This window comes from Panthera onca, chromosome D2 (assembly GCF_046562875.1).
Source record: "Panthera onca isolate mPanOnc1 chromosome D2, mPanOnc1 haplotype 2, whole genome shotgun sequence".
Lineage (NCBI taxonomy): Eukaryota > Metazoa > Chordata > Mammalia > Carnivora > Felidae > Panthera > Panthera onca.
Window position 1 is genome coordinate 54825791 of NC_138349.1, and position 16680 is coordinate 54842470.

Genomic DNA, 16680 nt, shown 5'->3' on the forward strand with positions numbered 1-16680 from the left:
GTCGTGGGATTAAGCCCTGAGTTGGGCTCTGTGCTGACGGAGGAGCCTGCTTAAGATGTTCTCTCTCTCTCTCCCTCTGCTCCTCTCCCCAGCTTGTGTGCACACTTTTGCTCTCTAAAAAAAAAAAAAAAAAAAAATACAAAAAAAACCACCCCAACCTACTAAGTTCATATGGTTTTGTAAAGACAAATATCCCTGGGATAAAGGAAATCTATCATTTGCTTAGGAGAAATGTTTTTAGACTCCCTTCTTCTAAAAAGTAATTTGACCTCTTCCTGGTATCCCAAATCCCTGAGACTTTGAAAGGACAAAGAAAACCAATTTGGAACTCTTTCAAAGGATTTATTTGCTACAGAATTGCTTGAGCCCACCAACAAGATGAACTCAGGATTTCTGTGTTTAAAAGGATTTTGCTCACAGATTTATTTTTACAAGTGCTTCAACATTCAAAAAGTAATTCTTTTTGCCAGCATTTGGCATGTCTAGAAGAGGTTAGAAAAAGTTAGAATCTATAGAATTAGATGTCTAAAAATAGAAAAAAACCCGAAATTTCAAAATTCCTCATTTGAACAGGTCCTGAGTTGAAATCACATTCATCTGCAAGAAGAACTGTTTTAGGTCAGAAACGCTGTGTTGTGTAACTCCAGATCCTGATCTTGGATTTGACCAGTGAGGATTCCAGGCACTGCATGAATGACAGCAGAGATGTCATTCAGTTGGCCAATTCCGGCATGTGTCCTACCTGGCTTGTAAAGTTTTATAAATATCTCTTAAACCCAAACCTTCAGGTTCTCTGACGCCGATTGTCTTACTCTGATTCTCAATACTTTTTTTAAACAAATAAACAAAAATTTTCCCTGCAAGATCACACATTTAAGTATTTGTTGCTTGTGGATAGATACAGAGAAACCAAGCATGGATGCGAATTAACAATTCAGCGATGGAGCTGTGAATCTCTGGATGGCTGTGTAAGCTGCGAGAAAAGTCCCTCGCTGGCCCTGCACTTGCTGTGCACCAGAGGCGGCCTTCCGGGCAAGGTCAACCTGAAGAGGGTGTGAACCCCAGCAGCTGCTCGATGGGTTTAAACCGCCACTCATCTGCCTCCAGCTCTTCTACCAAACCAGCTAATTTTTCCATCCGAGCAACTTGCTGATCTGTAAGGGTCAAGGAGGCAATATATAATACAACATATCTCCCATCAGACAGTCACCACCCACCAACATGATGATTGGTTTAAAAATAATTTCCAGAAGGATTTTTTTCCTCACTAGTCAAGAATTGAGGTCTTATTCTTTGTTGGTCAGAAGACTTAATCTAAAACAACAATGACAAAAAACAAGGAGTATGTACCCTCCATGCCATAGCGATTTGGTACTAAAATCCTTGAGCTCCAGGCAATTGCAGCTTTCCCTCCTACATTATGCCTTCAATAGAGAGAAACGATCTGGTGGGAGAACACAGTTCCCTGATACATAAATGAAGGCCGCAGAAAAGGTGCTATCAGGGTCTTAGAGTCCGGGCTTCTCAGAGTCCAGACAGACAATAAGGTATCACATAAATACTTGAAGGTGAGGATGATGATGGTAAACAGTGGAGAACATTAAAAGGTTTTAGGAAGGAGAAGGGAAAGCAACACACGAATGGTAGGAAGCAGAGTCTCCTCTAGAAAACTAACACTTCTGACTTCAGCTTCTGAGCCTCAATGTGGACATGACGTCTGGCTTAAGACCGCAGAAGGTTGTCCTCGCTTCGGCAGCACATATACTAAGAGATCACGGAATGTTTTTGTCTGCAGGCCATTTAGAAAGTTCACTTAAAGAGCCTTGTAGAGTTTCAGGAGTTTTTGTCACAAAGCACACTGACCTTTCTGATCCTCCTCTCCCATCCCCGCTGCCCCATAATTTGTTCTCATAGTTAAGTATACAACACTCATGTGCTTACCATGTTTCACCTGCTTAAGCGTAGATGCCACTTGATAACTGAAAACGGATTCGCAGAGGAATCTCTCAGAGCCATCTACAAACAGAAGAGGAAAAGTTTTAATCTGCTCTAAGGGTTTTATGGCTTCTGATAAACCAAGCAAGCGTGGCCATTCTTTTCCCTGCTTTCACATTCAGGGTACAGTTTTCAGTGTTTACAAAGAGGGCTTCTGTTTCATTTAGAACTAACAGTCCTTAGCTATAAAAGCTACTTCTTCTATATCTAGAATATTAAAACAGTCCCTCCACTTGTTTCAAAGTTTAAAAATAATATTTAGAAAAACAAAAATAAGAAACCTCAGTGTGATGTCCTGGTCAACATTTCTCCCCTCCTAACCTGAGAGTTTCTTAATGTTCTCTTATTCTGCATGTCAGGCAAACACTGACATCTGACCCATTTGGCCACATGGCTCCTGTGCTATCCAAATACAAAGGTACACCAAAACTCTAGATCATTTTCATTCTGAAAAGTAAAACTGAGGGCAAAATAGCTGTTGTTGATTTTTAATATATCAAGTTACATCACTATGACCATCACAAAGCACTGCTGGGAAATTTTATTCTGTAAACGCAAATTGTAACCTTGATTTTCCAACTGAACCAAAACACTGCAATTTGGATGGTGATAAGAGTATGGTGCAATTTCAGAACCTAGCATCGTACTGGTGCCAAGAACTGGCAACAAGAAGGTAGCTAACTCAGTCGCAACAGCACTTGGAAGATGATTATGAAACACATAAGCTAGTTCATGTTATTCTTTGTCAGGCAAGGGCTGATACAGCAAAATATACTCCGCAAAGACACGGAACTCATATAAGCAAATGTGACTTTTAGAAGGGTAGCAGAAACCATTTGGGGAAGGTGTCGTATTGCAAAAATCCTAAAACAAACGGAGGGAGAGGACACAGCTGTCTTTTTTTAGGTGGTAGTTCACGTCAGCACTACTAGGTGTCAAGCACTCACCCATCAGTCACGGGCTGGCGGGCTGGCGTGTCACCCAGCTATTAAGTGACAAGGAGATAGGACTAACACATTCTGGCTTCATGCTGAGTTTCACACAAGGCTGACCTGATTTCAGAAGTCATGATTGTAGAAATAAAAGGAAACCTCATTTCAAATGGAGGCAGAAGGCCAGGACGGGGAGCTCTCATGCCCTAACACTCAGGGTCAATTGCAGACTCCAACAGGTAGAGGCAAATCTTGCTTTCCCAGCAGGAAGAAAGAAGCCTATTATTTTGCCACCCCAGCAGGATGAAGAAAGGTTTTTCTCCTTGCCAGGCAACAGCCTAGCCAATGAGAAACTGTCATAACTCAGCCAATGGAAAGCCACTACACTTCCCAAATGCCTACTTTGTGCCAATAGACTTTTTGTTTATAATAGTCTCTCCCAGCTCCCCCCTTGCCTCTGTTATGTTCTCTGGACTTGCTTATGGTTTTGCCATAGCTTGCTTGTCCCCAGTTACAATTCCCTGCTATTCCTGAATAAATCCATTTTTTTGCTGGTAAAATAATGTGACAGTTTTATTTTTAAGATTAACAGGGTGAGGGGTTCCTGGCTGGCTCTGTTGGTAGCGCAAGTGATCTCGGGGTCCTGAGTTCAAGCACCACATTGGGGCTAGAGCTCACTTAAAAAAAGAGAAAAAAAAAAAAAAAGATTAAAATGGTGAACAATAAAACCATAGATATTGTATCCAAATGCTTGGATGTACAACCAAGAGGGCTTCTGTCCAATATTATATTCAAAATTGATGCAAAAAAAAAAAAAAGAAAATGTAATTATTTTCAGATTATGTATTAATATATGCATAATGTTATATTTCAAAATATTATTTCATAAAGTGCTATACACTTTAGGAAGAAAGCTACATTCGTTAAATTCAACCTCTTTTCTACATATTGAACTATATGGTGTATAATATCCTATCCCTTCCTCCCACCCCATTCCTCTGGCTGAATGGAAATCATTTGTGAGCAGATAATCTAAACTGAGCAAAAAAATTTTTTATTTTCAATTACCTAAATATTATACTGTCCAGTTTATTATGTAAATATGCCAGTGTTCATTATCCTATTCATACCCTTGCTTAAAGAGTCAAATTATAACTCAAGTTTTATTTTAGAAAAAGCAGAGCATAGAGAATTAGAGCCCACTTCTCAGGTAGTTTGATCCTAAACTTTAGGATCTCACTTCACGAAAGGCAGTGGGGATTATGGGCTATAAGGATCAGGCCAAGATGTATTTGGAAACTCTTGGAAGTGCTACCTCGCACTTACATTTAATCACAGGTGCTATTAGGATAAAATGCTTAAGTTATAACATTTGCATATTTCCCTTGGCAATGAACTTCAAAGCAAAAAGATGTAAGCTAATCTTTCAAAAAGGCACTTGCGTATCACTTTACCACTTTATGCCTATGGAACACACTTTTGTTGACTTGCAGCTCTGTATTAACCACAAAGTCCACTGCTTAGCCACATCCTATTAGATGTGGTATCTGTACCAATCTAAAGCCTGGAATTTCTCTAGAGAGGAGTCAGCCTGGGGCAATCCATCTTCTATTTAGAAATTGTAATCAAACCCTTTGTAACACGCCAAACAGCAATACATCAGCTTTCCTCTTAAGGGACAAGCAAAGGTTATAAGTAGTGAAAAGTTCAGTAAATTGCCAAATCTAAGAAATAAATGCCATGCCAACTCCAATAAATAAAATGCTATCAAATTCATTTAAAAGAATATTACCTCACAGTAGGAAATTAGACTATGCCAGATAATTTATACTTCAGTAGCCTACAATGTCACTAAAATTCAGCTACTTCTGGGTTGGAAGGCATTCTCTAATTTGCTCACTAAACTGGGTGAGGACAATCTTAGCCAAGGGCAGGAAGAATGCTGAAAACTGCTGTAAAGATCTTCTTCAGTTTATGATGGGGTTACATCCTGATAAACCCATCCTAAGCTAAGAATATCAGGTTGAAAATGCATTTTTTAAAAAGATTTTTATTTTCAACTTCATTATTTATTTTGAGAGAGAGAGAGCTAGAGTGGGGTAGGGGCAGAGAGAGGGAGACAGAGGATCCGAAGTCAGCTGTGTGCTGACAGCAGCAAGCCCAAAGCGGGGCTCAAACTCATAAACTGTGAGATCATGACATGAGCCGAAGATGGCACTTCAACCGGCTGAGCCACGCAGGCGCCCCAAGATTTTATTTTTCTAAGTGATCTCTACACCCAGTGTGGGGCTCAGACTCACAACCCTGAGACCAAGAGTCGCATGCTCCATGGACTGATCCAGCCAGGTACCCTGGAAGATGCATTTAATACACCTAACCTATCAAACATCATAACTTAGCATAGCCTACCTTAAAAGTGCTTGGAACACTTGCATTAGCCTACAGTTGGGCAAAATCATCTAACACAAAGCCTATTTTATAATAATAAAGTGTTGAATATCTCATGTAAATTATTGAATACTGTACTGAAAGTGAAAACCAGAAATGATTGTTTGGGTACAGAATGGTATCATCGATTGTTTACCCTGGTGATTGTGTGGCTGAGAACTGTGGCTCCTGCCCAGCATCCTGAGAGAGTGCTATACCAAATATCGCTAGCCCAGGAATAGATCAAAATTCAATATTCAAAGTATGCTTTCTATTAAATGCATATGGCTTTTGCATCATAGTAAAGTAAAAAAATCCTAAGTCAAAATATCAGTAAGTTGGGGACCATGTATACATTATTTGAGGTGTCTGTTACCGAGTGCATGCGTGAGAAAGTTAATTCATAATGTTAAGTATATTACTTTGGTTTATTATCCTTAGACTTATGAGGAGGATGCAAAATCAAGTTGAACCTGTTATAAACAGTACCCAATCTTGGCTCCTGATTGCCTTTCTTCCTTCTCTGAAAAGGCAACTTTTCTTACTCTATTTTCATATTCAATTAAACTGGTGTAAGAAAACTGGTCCGTTAATGTGCGTTAGATTAGCTGCATAATAGTATCACCCATAAACATAGTAGAAGATGCTTCGAAATCCAACATCCTTATTAGGTTTCATTTAAGAAAATTCTTTTTAGGAGTACTCTTTTTCAATTCAACATTCTTGATTTGACCAGGATAGTTCAGGAATGACCATCTTGAAATTTTCATAGTTTGTCCTTAAGTGTAAGTAGCTTTAAAATATAGCTAAAACTTTAAACCTAAGAAAGGGAATCAAAACTGTGCACTTTGAATTTAAACCTAATATAAATTCATCCTACAACAGAAAGCCAACACATTTCCTCCATGAAGCACACTGGGATGGAATAAAAATGGAGAGAACTAAAACTTGTTAGAACATCAGCATTCAGACTAATCTCAGTAGCCTTTCTTCTTTAATGTTTCCAAGTAATCTGTTATACACTGACACAGAACCCTTATAGCTTTGAGACTAAGGAGGTACCTCCTGTATCAAATTCCTCTTGTAGCTAGAATTTAAATGACTTTAATCTTAGAGTCCATTGTTAAACATTGATTCCTCTTCTGCGGCTATAAAACTCATTAAGCAATTTCAGTGCCTCCAATTTTTGATTTTTGTGGGCAACTTCCTTAATACCAGTTGTCTGGCGCATACAGTTGAAGTCATAATGTATTTTTAGTGCCACATATGGTAAACAAGGCCCCAATTGTTCACTATGTCCAGACTCAGTGATGCCAACTCGAATATTCGATTAACACAACTGAAGATGAAAAGGCAAAGACAGAAGTACGTACATCACAGATGGATCACCAACTACATTACCCAATTGTCTACTTCACTAATCGTGATTTCAACCACTTCTAGAGAGCCTTATGGTCCCAGGCTTCCCATGCTTCTTCGTCACAAATGATTCTTCTGTTTGGGCTTAACCCAAAATTCTTTTTACCCGACATAAATGAATAAAGTTCACCCCCAAAAGCTGACGCCTATAGTTTGTACCTTTCTCAGAGATCTCCAGATTTTTAAAATATACTTACCAAGATTTGCAATTTAAAGCAAAAAAGATCAATATGTAACTAAGCACAAAAGTGCTACAAACAAGTAGATTTTGAATCCTTAATAGGTTCTTTGCTGACTTTTTTCAAAGTATGATGAATAGTTTATAGTTACAGACCATTCTTTTGTAAGAATCCCTCGAATGTCAGTCACAAGACAGACTCCTGTGCTGCACCCTAGACTAATTCAGAATCTCTAAGGCGGGCCAGAAATGTGCATTTTAAATAAGCTCTTCAGGTGATTTTTTATGCTCCCTATTAAGAATTTATTGGTCTAGCTCCTAAAGTGACATGCATCCAATGAATTTCGGGTATCAATGCGGTTTCATGCTTACAGCTTGTGCTCTGATCTTGGCCAGCCAGTTTGCAAATGTGTGCTGAGTGAGATGGTGGATGATTTGACGCAAATCCAGCTCCAGTGCTAGTAAAACCACACAGCACTGTCCTGCAATGGGCCAGGAGAGTCATCTTCACATATAAGAGTAGTATATTAGTTTTCCTCTTAGAACCTATTTGATGAGGTTAATCTATCTGTAGGTTAGAAAAAAACACATCAAACCTACTCATCATAGGGAGGCAGACTGGTGCCAGGATAAAGCAAACTGGAGCAGGAGGTCAAGAGAATTCCTGGTTCTAGTGCTGACTTTGTCTTTAACGTGGTCAAATCACTTTAACTTTTCTGGGTCTAAATAAGTCTAGGTGACTTCCTTGATTTCCAAAGTCTTTTTCAGCTCCAAAATTTTGACAGTGGAGAAAGATTTGTGTTTTGAACATAACATTTTGAAATGGGGACAAGAGATGAAATGTGAAGCTGAAATCAGGGCACACTTGTCTCTAATCCACTTAATAGCTTCTTTACAATTAATATTCATTGCAGGTCAGAATCCAATTATTCAGCAAAAAGCAGCATGAGATCACCTTCTAACATCTCTCCAGCTCCTTTGGGGTAGGTGAAAAGGGCTTTCCGTGGTGGGGCAAGGTCTGAGACACTGAAACCAGATCCCGTGACAGAACTTCCACTGACCCCACCAGCTGAGGAGGATGATGAAGAGGCAGCCATTTCCTCTCTAGCAGAATTCTCACTTCACTACAGAGAAAGAAAAACAGTGATTGGCAAGTTTATGGAAGTGAGACTGACAATGTTTCATTCTAGCTGCCATAAAAGCCAGCATACAGTTTAGTATAAGCTCCCCTTTTTTTCTATCCTTTCTACTTCCGCAATCTTTTACTAATGCCTCAGGCCAAAATCTCAGGATTTTAAGTGAAAATATGTTTATTCTGCTTTTCTACTTAAAACACTACTTCCTACCGTTAGCAAACTGTTTATATCGCTTGGGATCGACTGTGGGTGATTTATGGGTTATGAAAGGGTGATACGGCAGGGCCAAGGTAGCAATTTGACTGAGGAAATAAATTATATGAGGATAAAACAACATGCCTCATAGGACAGTTTGTCTTGGCTACGTCCTGACCAAGCCATACCAAAAAATTCACTTATAAAATTTTCCAAATAAAATTCCAGAATAACACTGTGTTCTGTTCTCAAGGAAAGGGAATTGGTTAGGAAATACATATTTGTCCTTTCATTAAAAATGTTTTAAAAACTTTTTCATCCAAATGTAATACCCAAATTGGTCACTTGGTGGCATCCCCAAACCAGAACAAAGTAGCTCATGAAATGGATCGCTGAATTCATGGTTTATTATGAATACAGCAGCTGTGTTTAACCCCATGTCATATTAAAAAATCAGAAAGCCCAAATGTAAATGAGAAAATCTGTACTGAACACATGATTCCTTACAGAAGTTCAAAACCAAAATACTACTTTTGCTATAGAAGCTTATATTACACATTAAGATTCTAAAAAATGTACATTTTCTAAAAAGAATGGCTAGCATTGTGCTAGAATTTCCCGCCATGAAGGAAATGTTCTAACATTCTATTTCTGTGCTGTCCAATATGATAGCCATTGACCTTCTGTGGCTATTAAACTAGTGTGACTGAAGAACTGTATTTTAATTAAAAAAAAAAATTTTTTTAAGGTAATCTCTATACCAAAGGTGGGGCTTGAACTCACAACTGCAATCAAGAGTCATATGCTCCACCAACCAAACCAGCCAGGCACCCCTGAAAAACTGTATTTTAAAATTGTATTTAATATTAATTGAAATTTAAATAGTCACATGTGGCTAGTGATTACTGTATTGGATAATACAGCTCTAGTATTTAGACTAAAAAATGACTTTACACTGAATTGTATACTTTAAAATGGCTAATGGTCAATGTTATGTTATGAGAATTTTAGCTCAATTTAAAAAAACAGAAAAAATGACTTTAAAAGGATTTTAAAAATGAATTTCTGTCTTTAATGGCCAAGAATTTTAGCTGATATTTTCTTCTTTTGCTAGTTGCAAAAAACATTTGTTACAAAAGTCAGAACTTATTTTTGAAAAAATAGAAAAAATGAGAGAATACTATGCAGACATAAATCCCATATATATATATATATATATATATATATATATATATACATAATCCAGTGTCCTAGCAAGAAAAATGATATCGTGTGCATTTCTGAAATGCCGGCTGTTCTGTTTCCTTAATTTTGTGATGATGATTTAAGGCTGTCAGGGAAGCAGAGTTTAGTTTTTGATTTCATTATATGTCCATAAGTAACACTGATTAAAACTCAAGGGAGACATGGGAACAGTAAGGCAACTGCTATAATTAGAATGTCGGCCTATTTAAAAATACAAATTGATTAAGGACATCGTCAATTTTGCTATTAGATCACCTTTTCTTTTTTCTCTCAGCTCTGTAACTTTCTGAATCATAGTCAGAAAACCAACATTTCAAGTTGGATACATATCCAATCTTTGGGTGACACTAGCTTAAAATATAGCTTGACAGGTTCTTAAATGCTCTTTTAAACAGAACTTAAGCAGTAATGGACCTGGTCTAAATTTCTAAGTGGATTCTTGTTGGAATTCAAATAAAGTATACAGATAATTTAGCCATCTTTTGGAGAGGTACTCAGTCTTATTTCCCATCAGTTCAGAGCAGAACCTACTGTGAAGTGTTTATATATCTCACCTAAGACTTAAAACCCCAAATCTTTTTTCTACACCTTGATAAATGCTCTATTCAGTTGCAAATGCAAGGGATGCTTTATATTTTGAAATCAGTGGCTCAGCAGAGCTCCCTAGGGACTGCCAGAGTGAGGACAGCTTCAAAGGCTAGACACAGTGTGACTTCTAAACTGAGTATAATCAAAGGAATTCCCTTTCATCCCATTTTCTTTCAACCTCAGAACTACTATCATTCAATACACAAAACAGTTAAGGTTGAAAACTGGAGTGCACAATTAGCACAAAGTACCTTTACACAGGTAAGCAGTTTTCTGCTGAGTTAGAATAATACACCTAAGTAATTTCTAACTTTAAAGATACAGGTTGAATTTTGCATGCTATCAGCAGATGGTAAGAGAGGAATTTAAATGGAACTAACAATAAACCCTGCTTTGTAACTGCTTTATGAAGGCACGCATTCTGATCATCAGAACCCAACATAATGCTTGGCTTATATTAAGTAGCTGCTGATTTAAATAAATGTTTGCTAAATGAATTAAACATTTCACAGGAACCACAAGATTCCTTAAAGGTCATCTAATCTAATTCCTTCATTTTATGGATGACCAAACAAAACCAAGCTATAGAAATGTTAGCTTCTATGCTGTGACACTTTTCAAGCAATGGCTTTGTGGGCATATCATGTGCCATATGAAAACACTAAGAGTACAGACTCTGAAGCCTCTCGGCCTAGGTTCACGTCCTGGTTTTGCTATTTAACTTGCTGTTATAACTCTGGACAAATCGTTTAACCTCTCTGTTCCTCAGTTACCTCATCTCTGAAATCGGAATCATGGTACCTTCCTCAGAAAGGTGTCACAAAGGTTAATATAACTAAAGCATTTAGAATAGTTACAGGCATAGTAAACACTTACTACTAGCTTTCCAAAATTAGTAATGGATATTTACTCCTGAATCTTTTTTTCCCCTAATGCAGATCCCAGTTTTGCATTCACAGTATGTCCCAACACACTTACTCATGAGAAAAGTTTTAATTCTCTCCATTTGACAGAGTCAGCAAGCTCCTAGAGGGGAAAGGGTCTGCTCAGCAAGAGGGAAAATGCCCTCCATTAACCCACTTAACACTTTCATTTTACGGTTCATGAGTTTAGAAAGAATTCTGTGATCTAGGAAAGGGGGAACGAGTTGTCTTTCCACCTGCAAGGCCTAGCAACAGAACCCGGATCTCAACTTTCCTGAATGAATAACGAACGATGATAGAACACAGGGCTAGTGGCTCAGCAAAGATTATATGCATGGGAAAGAAAAGTGGGGTGTCATGAGAGCTGGTCCATTACTGTTTTTTTTTCTTCTTCTTCATTCTGCAGATCTACAGTATTAATACAACTCTAGCACACACTAGGCTGCCAGGCCCAAGGTAGGTACTCGCTAAAATTCGGTTTAATGAATAAATATTCATGATAAGTAATCTAATGTGGGGCTTAACCTTATAAGGGAAGCTGAGTCTATTGGCAGTAGAGATCCCCATAGCAGAGCAATGTTATTTTGGGGGACACAGCATGGCTGTGTCCAGTGATAGGATGATCAAACATTTATCTACGACAGGGATGACCTCGTATTCATAAACTTTACTTTCTATCAGATCTACGTCGGTTTTCTTAAAAGAATTCTTCTTTTAGAAGGAGTCTCCTTATGAAAGACGCTGAAAGGACACTGGTACAATGGCAAATTATTACAAGCAATCACTAAATTCCATCATCAACAAATCGTTCCACCGGGCTCCATTTAAAACGGCAGGACTACCACCCAAACGGATGCTGCCGCTAAAACTAGGTCGGGTGGAGAGACAGGGGCTAGAAAGGGGAGGGGTCAGGACGCTGGCAGTTTCCCCACTAACTCCCAGGCACGCTTCCTCCTCCTTCCCCGTGCGGTCCCAAGGGGGCGACGCCACCGGCGCCGCCCCATTGCGCAGGCGCCGCCCGTCGGCCCGCATGCGCACCCAGTGCGGCGCGGCCTGAGGAAATTTCCTTACACTCCCTCTGCAGCAGGCTCCAGTTTCTCCTCCTATCTTCTCCGTTTTACTAGTCCCTGCAGGTAGGATCCCAGGGATCAACTCCCTTCCACCAAGCTCCCGGGGTCCTTGAGCCCTCGGCCACTTACCTCAGAGGATTTGGCACTTTCCCCTACAGCCCCGCCCCCAGGGCCAGCCGGAGCGGCAGCGTTTACAACGACAAGGACGGCGGCGTGCGCGCGCCCGCGCGGAAGGAACCGGCGCCGGCGTGCGCGCGCTTGCGCTGGTGGGCGTGGCCAGGGCGGAGGGAAGTGGTGAACGCGCTCAGGGAGAGAGAACTTCCGGGTCCTTCGTCCCCCGCCCCCCCCCCCCCCCTTCACCCTTACCGTGGTTTTGCTTGGAGTCCTGGAGTTCCTTTCTCTTCAGTCGTTTTGGTGTACTCGCTTTTTTTTTTTTTTTCTCGCTTTATGATTCGGGGCGTTAGCTTCCCCCACGACATTTCAGGACATTTCAGGCCTTCTGCTCTCCTCTCTCCAGGCTACCACGAGGCAGGATTAAATTGCTTATCCACCCCGTCCCCCCCCCCCCCCCTTCTTTCAGAGCAGTACCCCAGTGCTGAACGGGAAAGGCAGACGAAGTTTGCTGCCTTTGAGACACTACGCTCTTACTCCAGAGCTCATGGTCTGAGGGCCCGACCTAAACATTAAACTACCTTTGTGAAGGGCCTTTTTTATTTTGTGAGGTCCTGGGGGAATAGGGCACTACGGTGTAATGTCCTTAAACTGTTGCTAATTATGCCTGTCTTCAAGTCTGCTTACCTTCTATGCTGTTATTTCTTGCCATGCGAAATCTCTCCTTCATTCCGGAAGCAAATTACCAATTAAAGTAATTTACTTGCTGAGGGTTGGATTGAGCTTTAGTGTATTTAATAAGGACGGGTCGGGTTTTGGAGGATCTCTCAAATTTTGGGCTTCAAGACTATGTAACATGTAGGAACATTCGTTGAACTTAACCACAGCTAGCCCGTAAGGAACCTTTGCTTTAATTCTTGATTCATTAAGTGGTGACTAGAAGAAGCTTGGCTTCTCAGTGAGTGATGCACAGTTTTTGGGTAGTGGCCTGTAAAATGGATAGCAATGTGTTGGTTTGAAGAACCATGTTGGTTAAGTCATAGTTTAACTGTTTTGATGGGCAACTGGATCTAATTTTGAGGTATATGTTTCTAGCATCTCTGAAAGTACTTAGAGGTTATTTTTACCTCCTGAAAGATAAGTGTGCTAAACATTCCTAATCCTCTTAATTATCATGTTGGATAAACAGGGTGAGACAGTAAATGGTTAAACAGAAAATTGTTTCTTACTCTCTTTAGGTTAAACCAATAAATAATAGTAATAAATACTATTCTCACAAAGTCATGGATGACCTGTATATAGAGGGCTGAATATTTTTTTTGGTTGCACGTGTGTGGAGGAGGGGCAGAGAGAGACAGGGAGAGAGAGAGACAGAGAGAGAGAGAATCCCAAGCAGGCTCCTGATAGTGTGGAGCCTGACAAGGGGCTCGAACCTGTGAACTCTGAGATCATGACCTGAGCTGAAATCAAGAGTTGCTGCCCAACGATCGAGCCACCCAGGGGCCTCTGGGCTGAGTACCATTTAATCACCTTTTCTTGGAGTGCTGAAATAGTTTACAAATTACTGTTTAGGGGCACCTGGGCACCTGGCTGGCTCAGTCTGTGGAGCATGCAACTCTTGATCTCAGGGTTGTGAATTTGAAGCCCATGTTGGGTGTAGAGATTACTTAAAAGTAAAATCTTTAAACACAAAAACAAATTACTGTCTAGAGTGATCCAGGAATGGAATACTGTTACGGAAGATGTAGCAACTGACTTAAAACAGCTCGCAGATAGGGGAAATCTAATGGGAATAGGGCTGCTTTTGCTTAGTGTGTACTTTGAACAGATGTCCAATTGCATAATGGTCCATATAATAGAGGGTTTTTATTTCTGATTAAAACAAGGTAAAATGATCATTTATTTTTCAGGATTTCACTGGAGTACTATTGGGAGAAAGTATCATGGAAGTTCTGCGCCCACAGCTTGTAAGACTTGGTGGACGGATTTACAGAAAAAATCCCATCCAAGAACAGACTTATCAACATGAAGAAGAAGATGAAGACTTCTATCAAGGTAATCCTAGTTGCTCTTGGGTCAGATTAGTACAGTGGTCTCTGAATTGTGGAAGCAGTGTTTTGTTCTGTTTCAAAGTGTTCTTTGTGAGCACTGAAATTTGAGATGTTTGGCCTCTACCTAGCTCCATTTGTGTGGATGTCTGAGGGGACTGATTAGTTTCAATTTGATGAGCCATTCTCAGTTGCAGTCTGTAAATCATGTTTCATCTCTGTGCAGAGACAAAAATGTAATAAGGGGTAATTTTAATAAACTCTTAACAGCAGCCATTAATATTCTGTGACAAAATTAATTTCCTTTATCTGTAAAGTTGTGAAGTAGTATATATAAATTGTTGAAATAAATGAAATATGCATTTTATCCAGTGCCCCAAAATGTTAGCTGTTACTACTGTTATGTTGTGATTTTTCTTTTTGTAATCATATAGACATTTCCAAATATGTGACTAATGTAACTTTATTATTACGTAGGGATGATTTTAAGAAGTAAAATAAACAGTTGAGATGGATTATGAATATATAGATTTTTAAGTTTACTTCTTTTGAGAGAAAGGGAGAGAGAGAATCCCTCAGTGCCGGGGCCCAATTCAAGGCTCGAACTCACAAACCGTGAGATCGTGACCTGAGCCGAGATCAAGACTTGGATGCTTAACCAGCTGAGGCACCCAGGCGCCCTGATTATGAATACTTCTAAGTCAATTAAATTGGGCTTGGGTTTAATGCATGAATAGGGCCTTTCATGTTCTCTGCTTCCTTTTCCTTTCGGTTTATAAACTTTTTCATCAGTCCCTAAGCCTTGGGGGTTAGTCTTCCCTTTGGTTTTCCCATTGTTTTCCTTTAGCCTTGGGGACTTGATCTCCTTTATTTGACCCTCCTTTCTCTTTGGCTGGCCTAATGGTGTAAGTTCTCCTGCTATCACTGCTATCTCATTCACTGAAGTAATTTTGTTCTCATACTAAAAACTGCTTACTTGCACATTGTAAGAGGATACTTTATGTTATGTGAATTACATCTCCATAAAAAATAGTAAAAAAGTTTTATCGTGTCTTATCTTTCTGGGAGAAAACAGTTAAATAGTGGTACGTATATACTACTTTAACAGGGTTCTGAGACTGGAAGGTTTAACATAGTCACATGTTTTTTATTTTTCTTCCAAGAGCAGATCAGGAGGAATCTGTCAGAGCAGTGTTCTGCAATGTAAAGTGTTTGTACATGTGTATTTTTTTAAACCTTGAGAGTGGTTGGCAGGTGGGGAGAAGACTTCTCCGCAGAGCAGCAGCTGTGAGTGAGGTGTGATGGTTTCTCTGCAGGCTTCGTGGAGTGTGCAGAAGAGCCCTGTGATGCCTACGAGGTGGTGCAGACCCAGCAAGGTTTCCGGTGTACCGTGAAGGCCCCCAGCCTGCTCTACAAGTGAGTGAGGCCCCCAGCTTCACGGGACATACTGACAGGAAATTCAGCAGGAAGATGACTCTTTTCTACACTTTTCTGCAGTGCTTGATTACTAATGACAAAACAGTTTAGTGTTTTATGTCCTAGAATTCTAAGGACTGATAATGGATCAGTTTCATCATTCCAAATGTATCACCAAGTCCTGTTACGTTTTGTCTCTTAAATTTGTCTTTTGAATCGACCACTTGTCTCTTTACTGCCACCCTGCCGCATCTTCTGTGAATTACTTCAACCTACTTACTAGGCACATAATTATTGTTCTCCTCCCAGTCAGTTCTTCACATTGAGGGTAGAGGCGTCTTTCTAAAAGGCAAATGTGATTACTTTATTACCTCTGCTTATATCTGCCAACATTTTCCATTGAAGATGGAATTCTCTTCCATTGGAGTGATGGCCAAACTCTTGAACGTGAGTTGCCAGCCCTGCATTTTCAGTCACAACTCACCACTCTTTTTCTGGTTTTGCACTTAAGCCTAGCTAGTTTTCTTCAGTTCCTGAAGTGTGCAGTGCTCGTTCCTGCCTTAGAGCCTTGGCATATGCTGTTCCCTTTGCCTTATACTCTCTCTTCCTTACCTAGTTATATTGTTAAATTCTTCTTTCTAGGGAACCTTGCTTTGACATCTTCATCCCCACCAACCACACTGATTACTCTACCATATGTTTTTGTAACACCCTCTACTTTTCTTTTGTAGCACTTTTCAGTTATGTATATTTATTTGCATATTATATGATGTCTTCTCCACAAGATGGGAGACTTCTGGAAGGCAGGACTGTGTCTGTTCGATTAATCTCCGGTGTTTGTCAAAGACTGATGCTTTCTTCAGGGTCATCTTTATGAATTTGCTCAGAAACTTTGTGATCACTTCACTCTGTGCTTACTTAACATGATTGCCCACATTCTGTCTCCACAGTAACATGGTTAGCTTAAGTGGTTAACTGGCTTCTTTTGGACTTACAC

At 39.8% G+C, this 16680-nt stretch overlaps 2 protein-coding genes across 10 annotated transcripts in view; one reads left to right on the forward strand and one right to left on the reverse strand.

The window, feature by feature from the left end:
- Positions 1 to 321: 321 nt before the first annotated feature.
- On the reverse strand, positions 322 to 12348 carry ANAPC16 (anaphase promoting complex subunit 16). Of its 3 annotated transcripts, none has more exons than XM_060642481.3 (4): positions 12238 to 12348; positions 7907 to 8075; positions 1942 to 2016; positions 322 to 1154 (listed from the first exon to the last, which is right to left on the reverse strand). In XM_060642481.3, exons 2-4 carry the CDS (start codon positions 8046 to 8048, stop codon positions 1039 to 1041), a joined length of 333 nt encoding a protein of 110 aa, XP_060498464.1. In that variant the 5' UTR covers positions 8049 to 8075; positions 12238 to 12348; the 3' UTR covers positions 322 to 1038. The 3 variants fall into 3 exon arrangements, with proteins under 3 accessions (XP_060498464.1, XP_078290484.1, XP_078290485.1); XM_078434358.2 differs by lacking the exon at positions 12238 to 12348 and adding an exon at positions 11094 to 11129; XM_078434359.2 differs by lacking the exons at positions 7907 to 8075; positions 12238 to 12348 and adding an exon at positions 7324 to 7545.
- ASCC1 (activating signal cointegrator 1 complex subunit 1) overlaps positions 12063 to 16680 on the forward strand; it is a 112306-nt gene continuing 107688 nt past the window's right edge. For 5 of the 7 annotated variants that reach the window (XM_078434348.2, XM_078434352.2, XM_078434351.2 and 2 more), the window contains exons 1-3: positions 12063 to 12171; positions 14130 to 14274; positions 15584 to 15683. In XM_078434348.2, coding sequence (XP_078290474.2) covers positions 14163 to 14274; positions 15584 to 15683 — 212 coding nt within the window. In that variant the 5' untranslated portion in view covers positions 12063 to 12171; positions 14130 to 14162. Of the gene's footprint in view, positions 12172 to 12278; positions 12375 to 14129; positions 14275 to 15583; positions 15684 to 16680 lie in introns of those variants that run through there. The other 2 variants (XM_078434354.2, XM_078434355.2) reach the window with 2 other exon arrangements.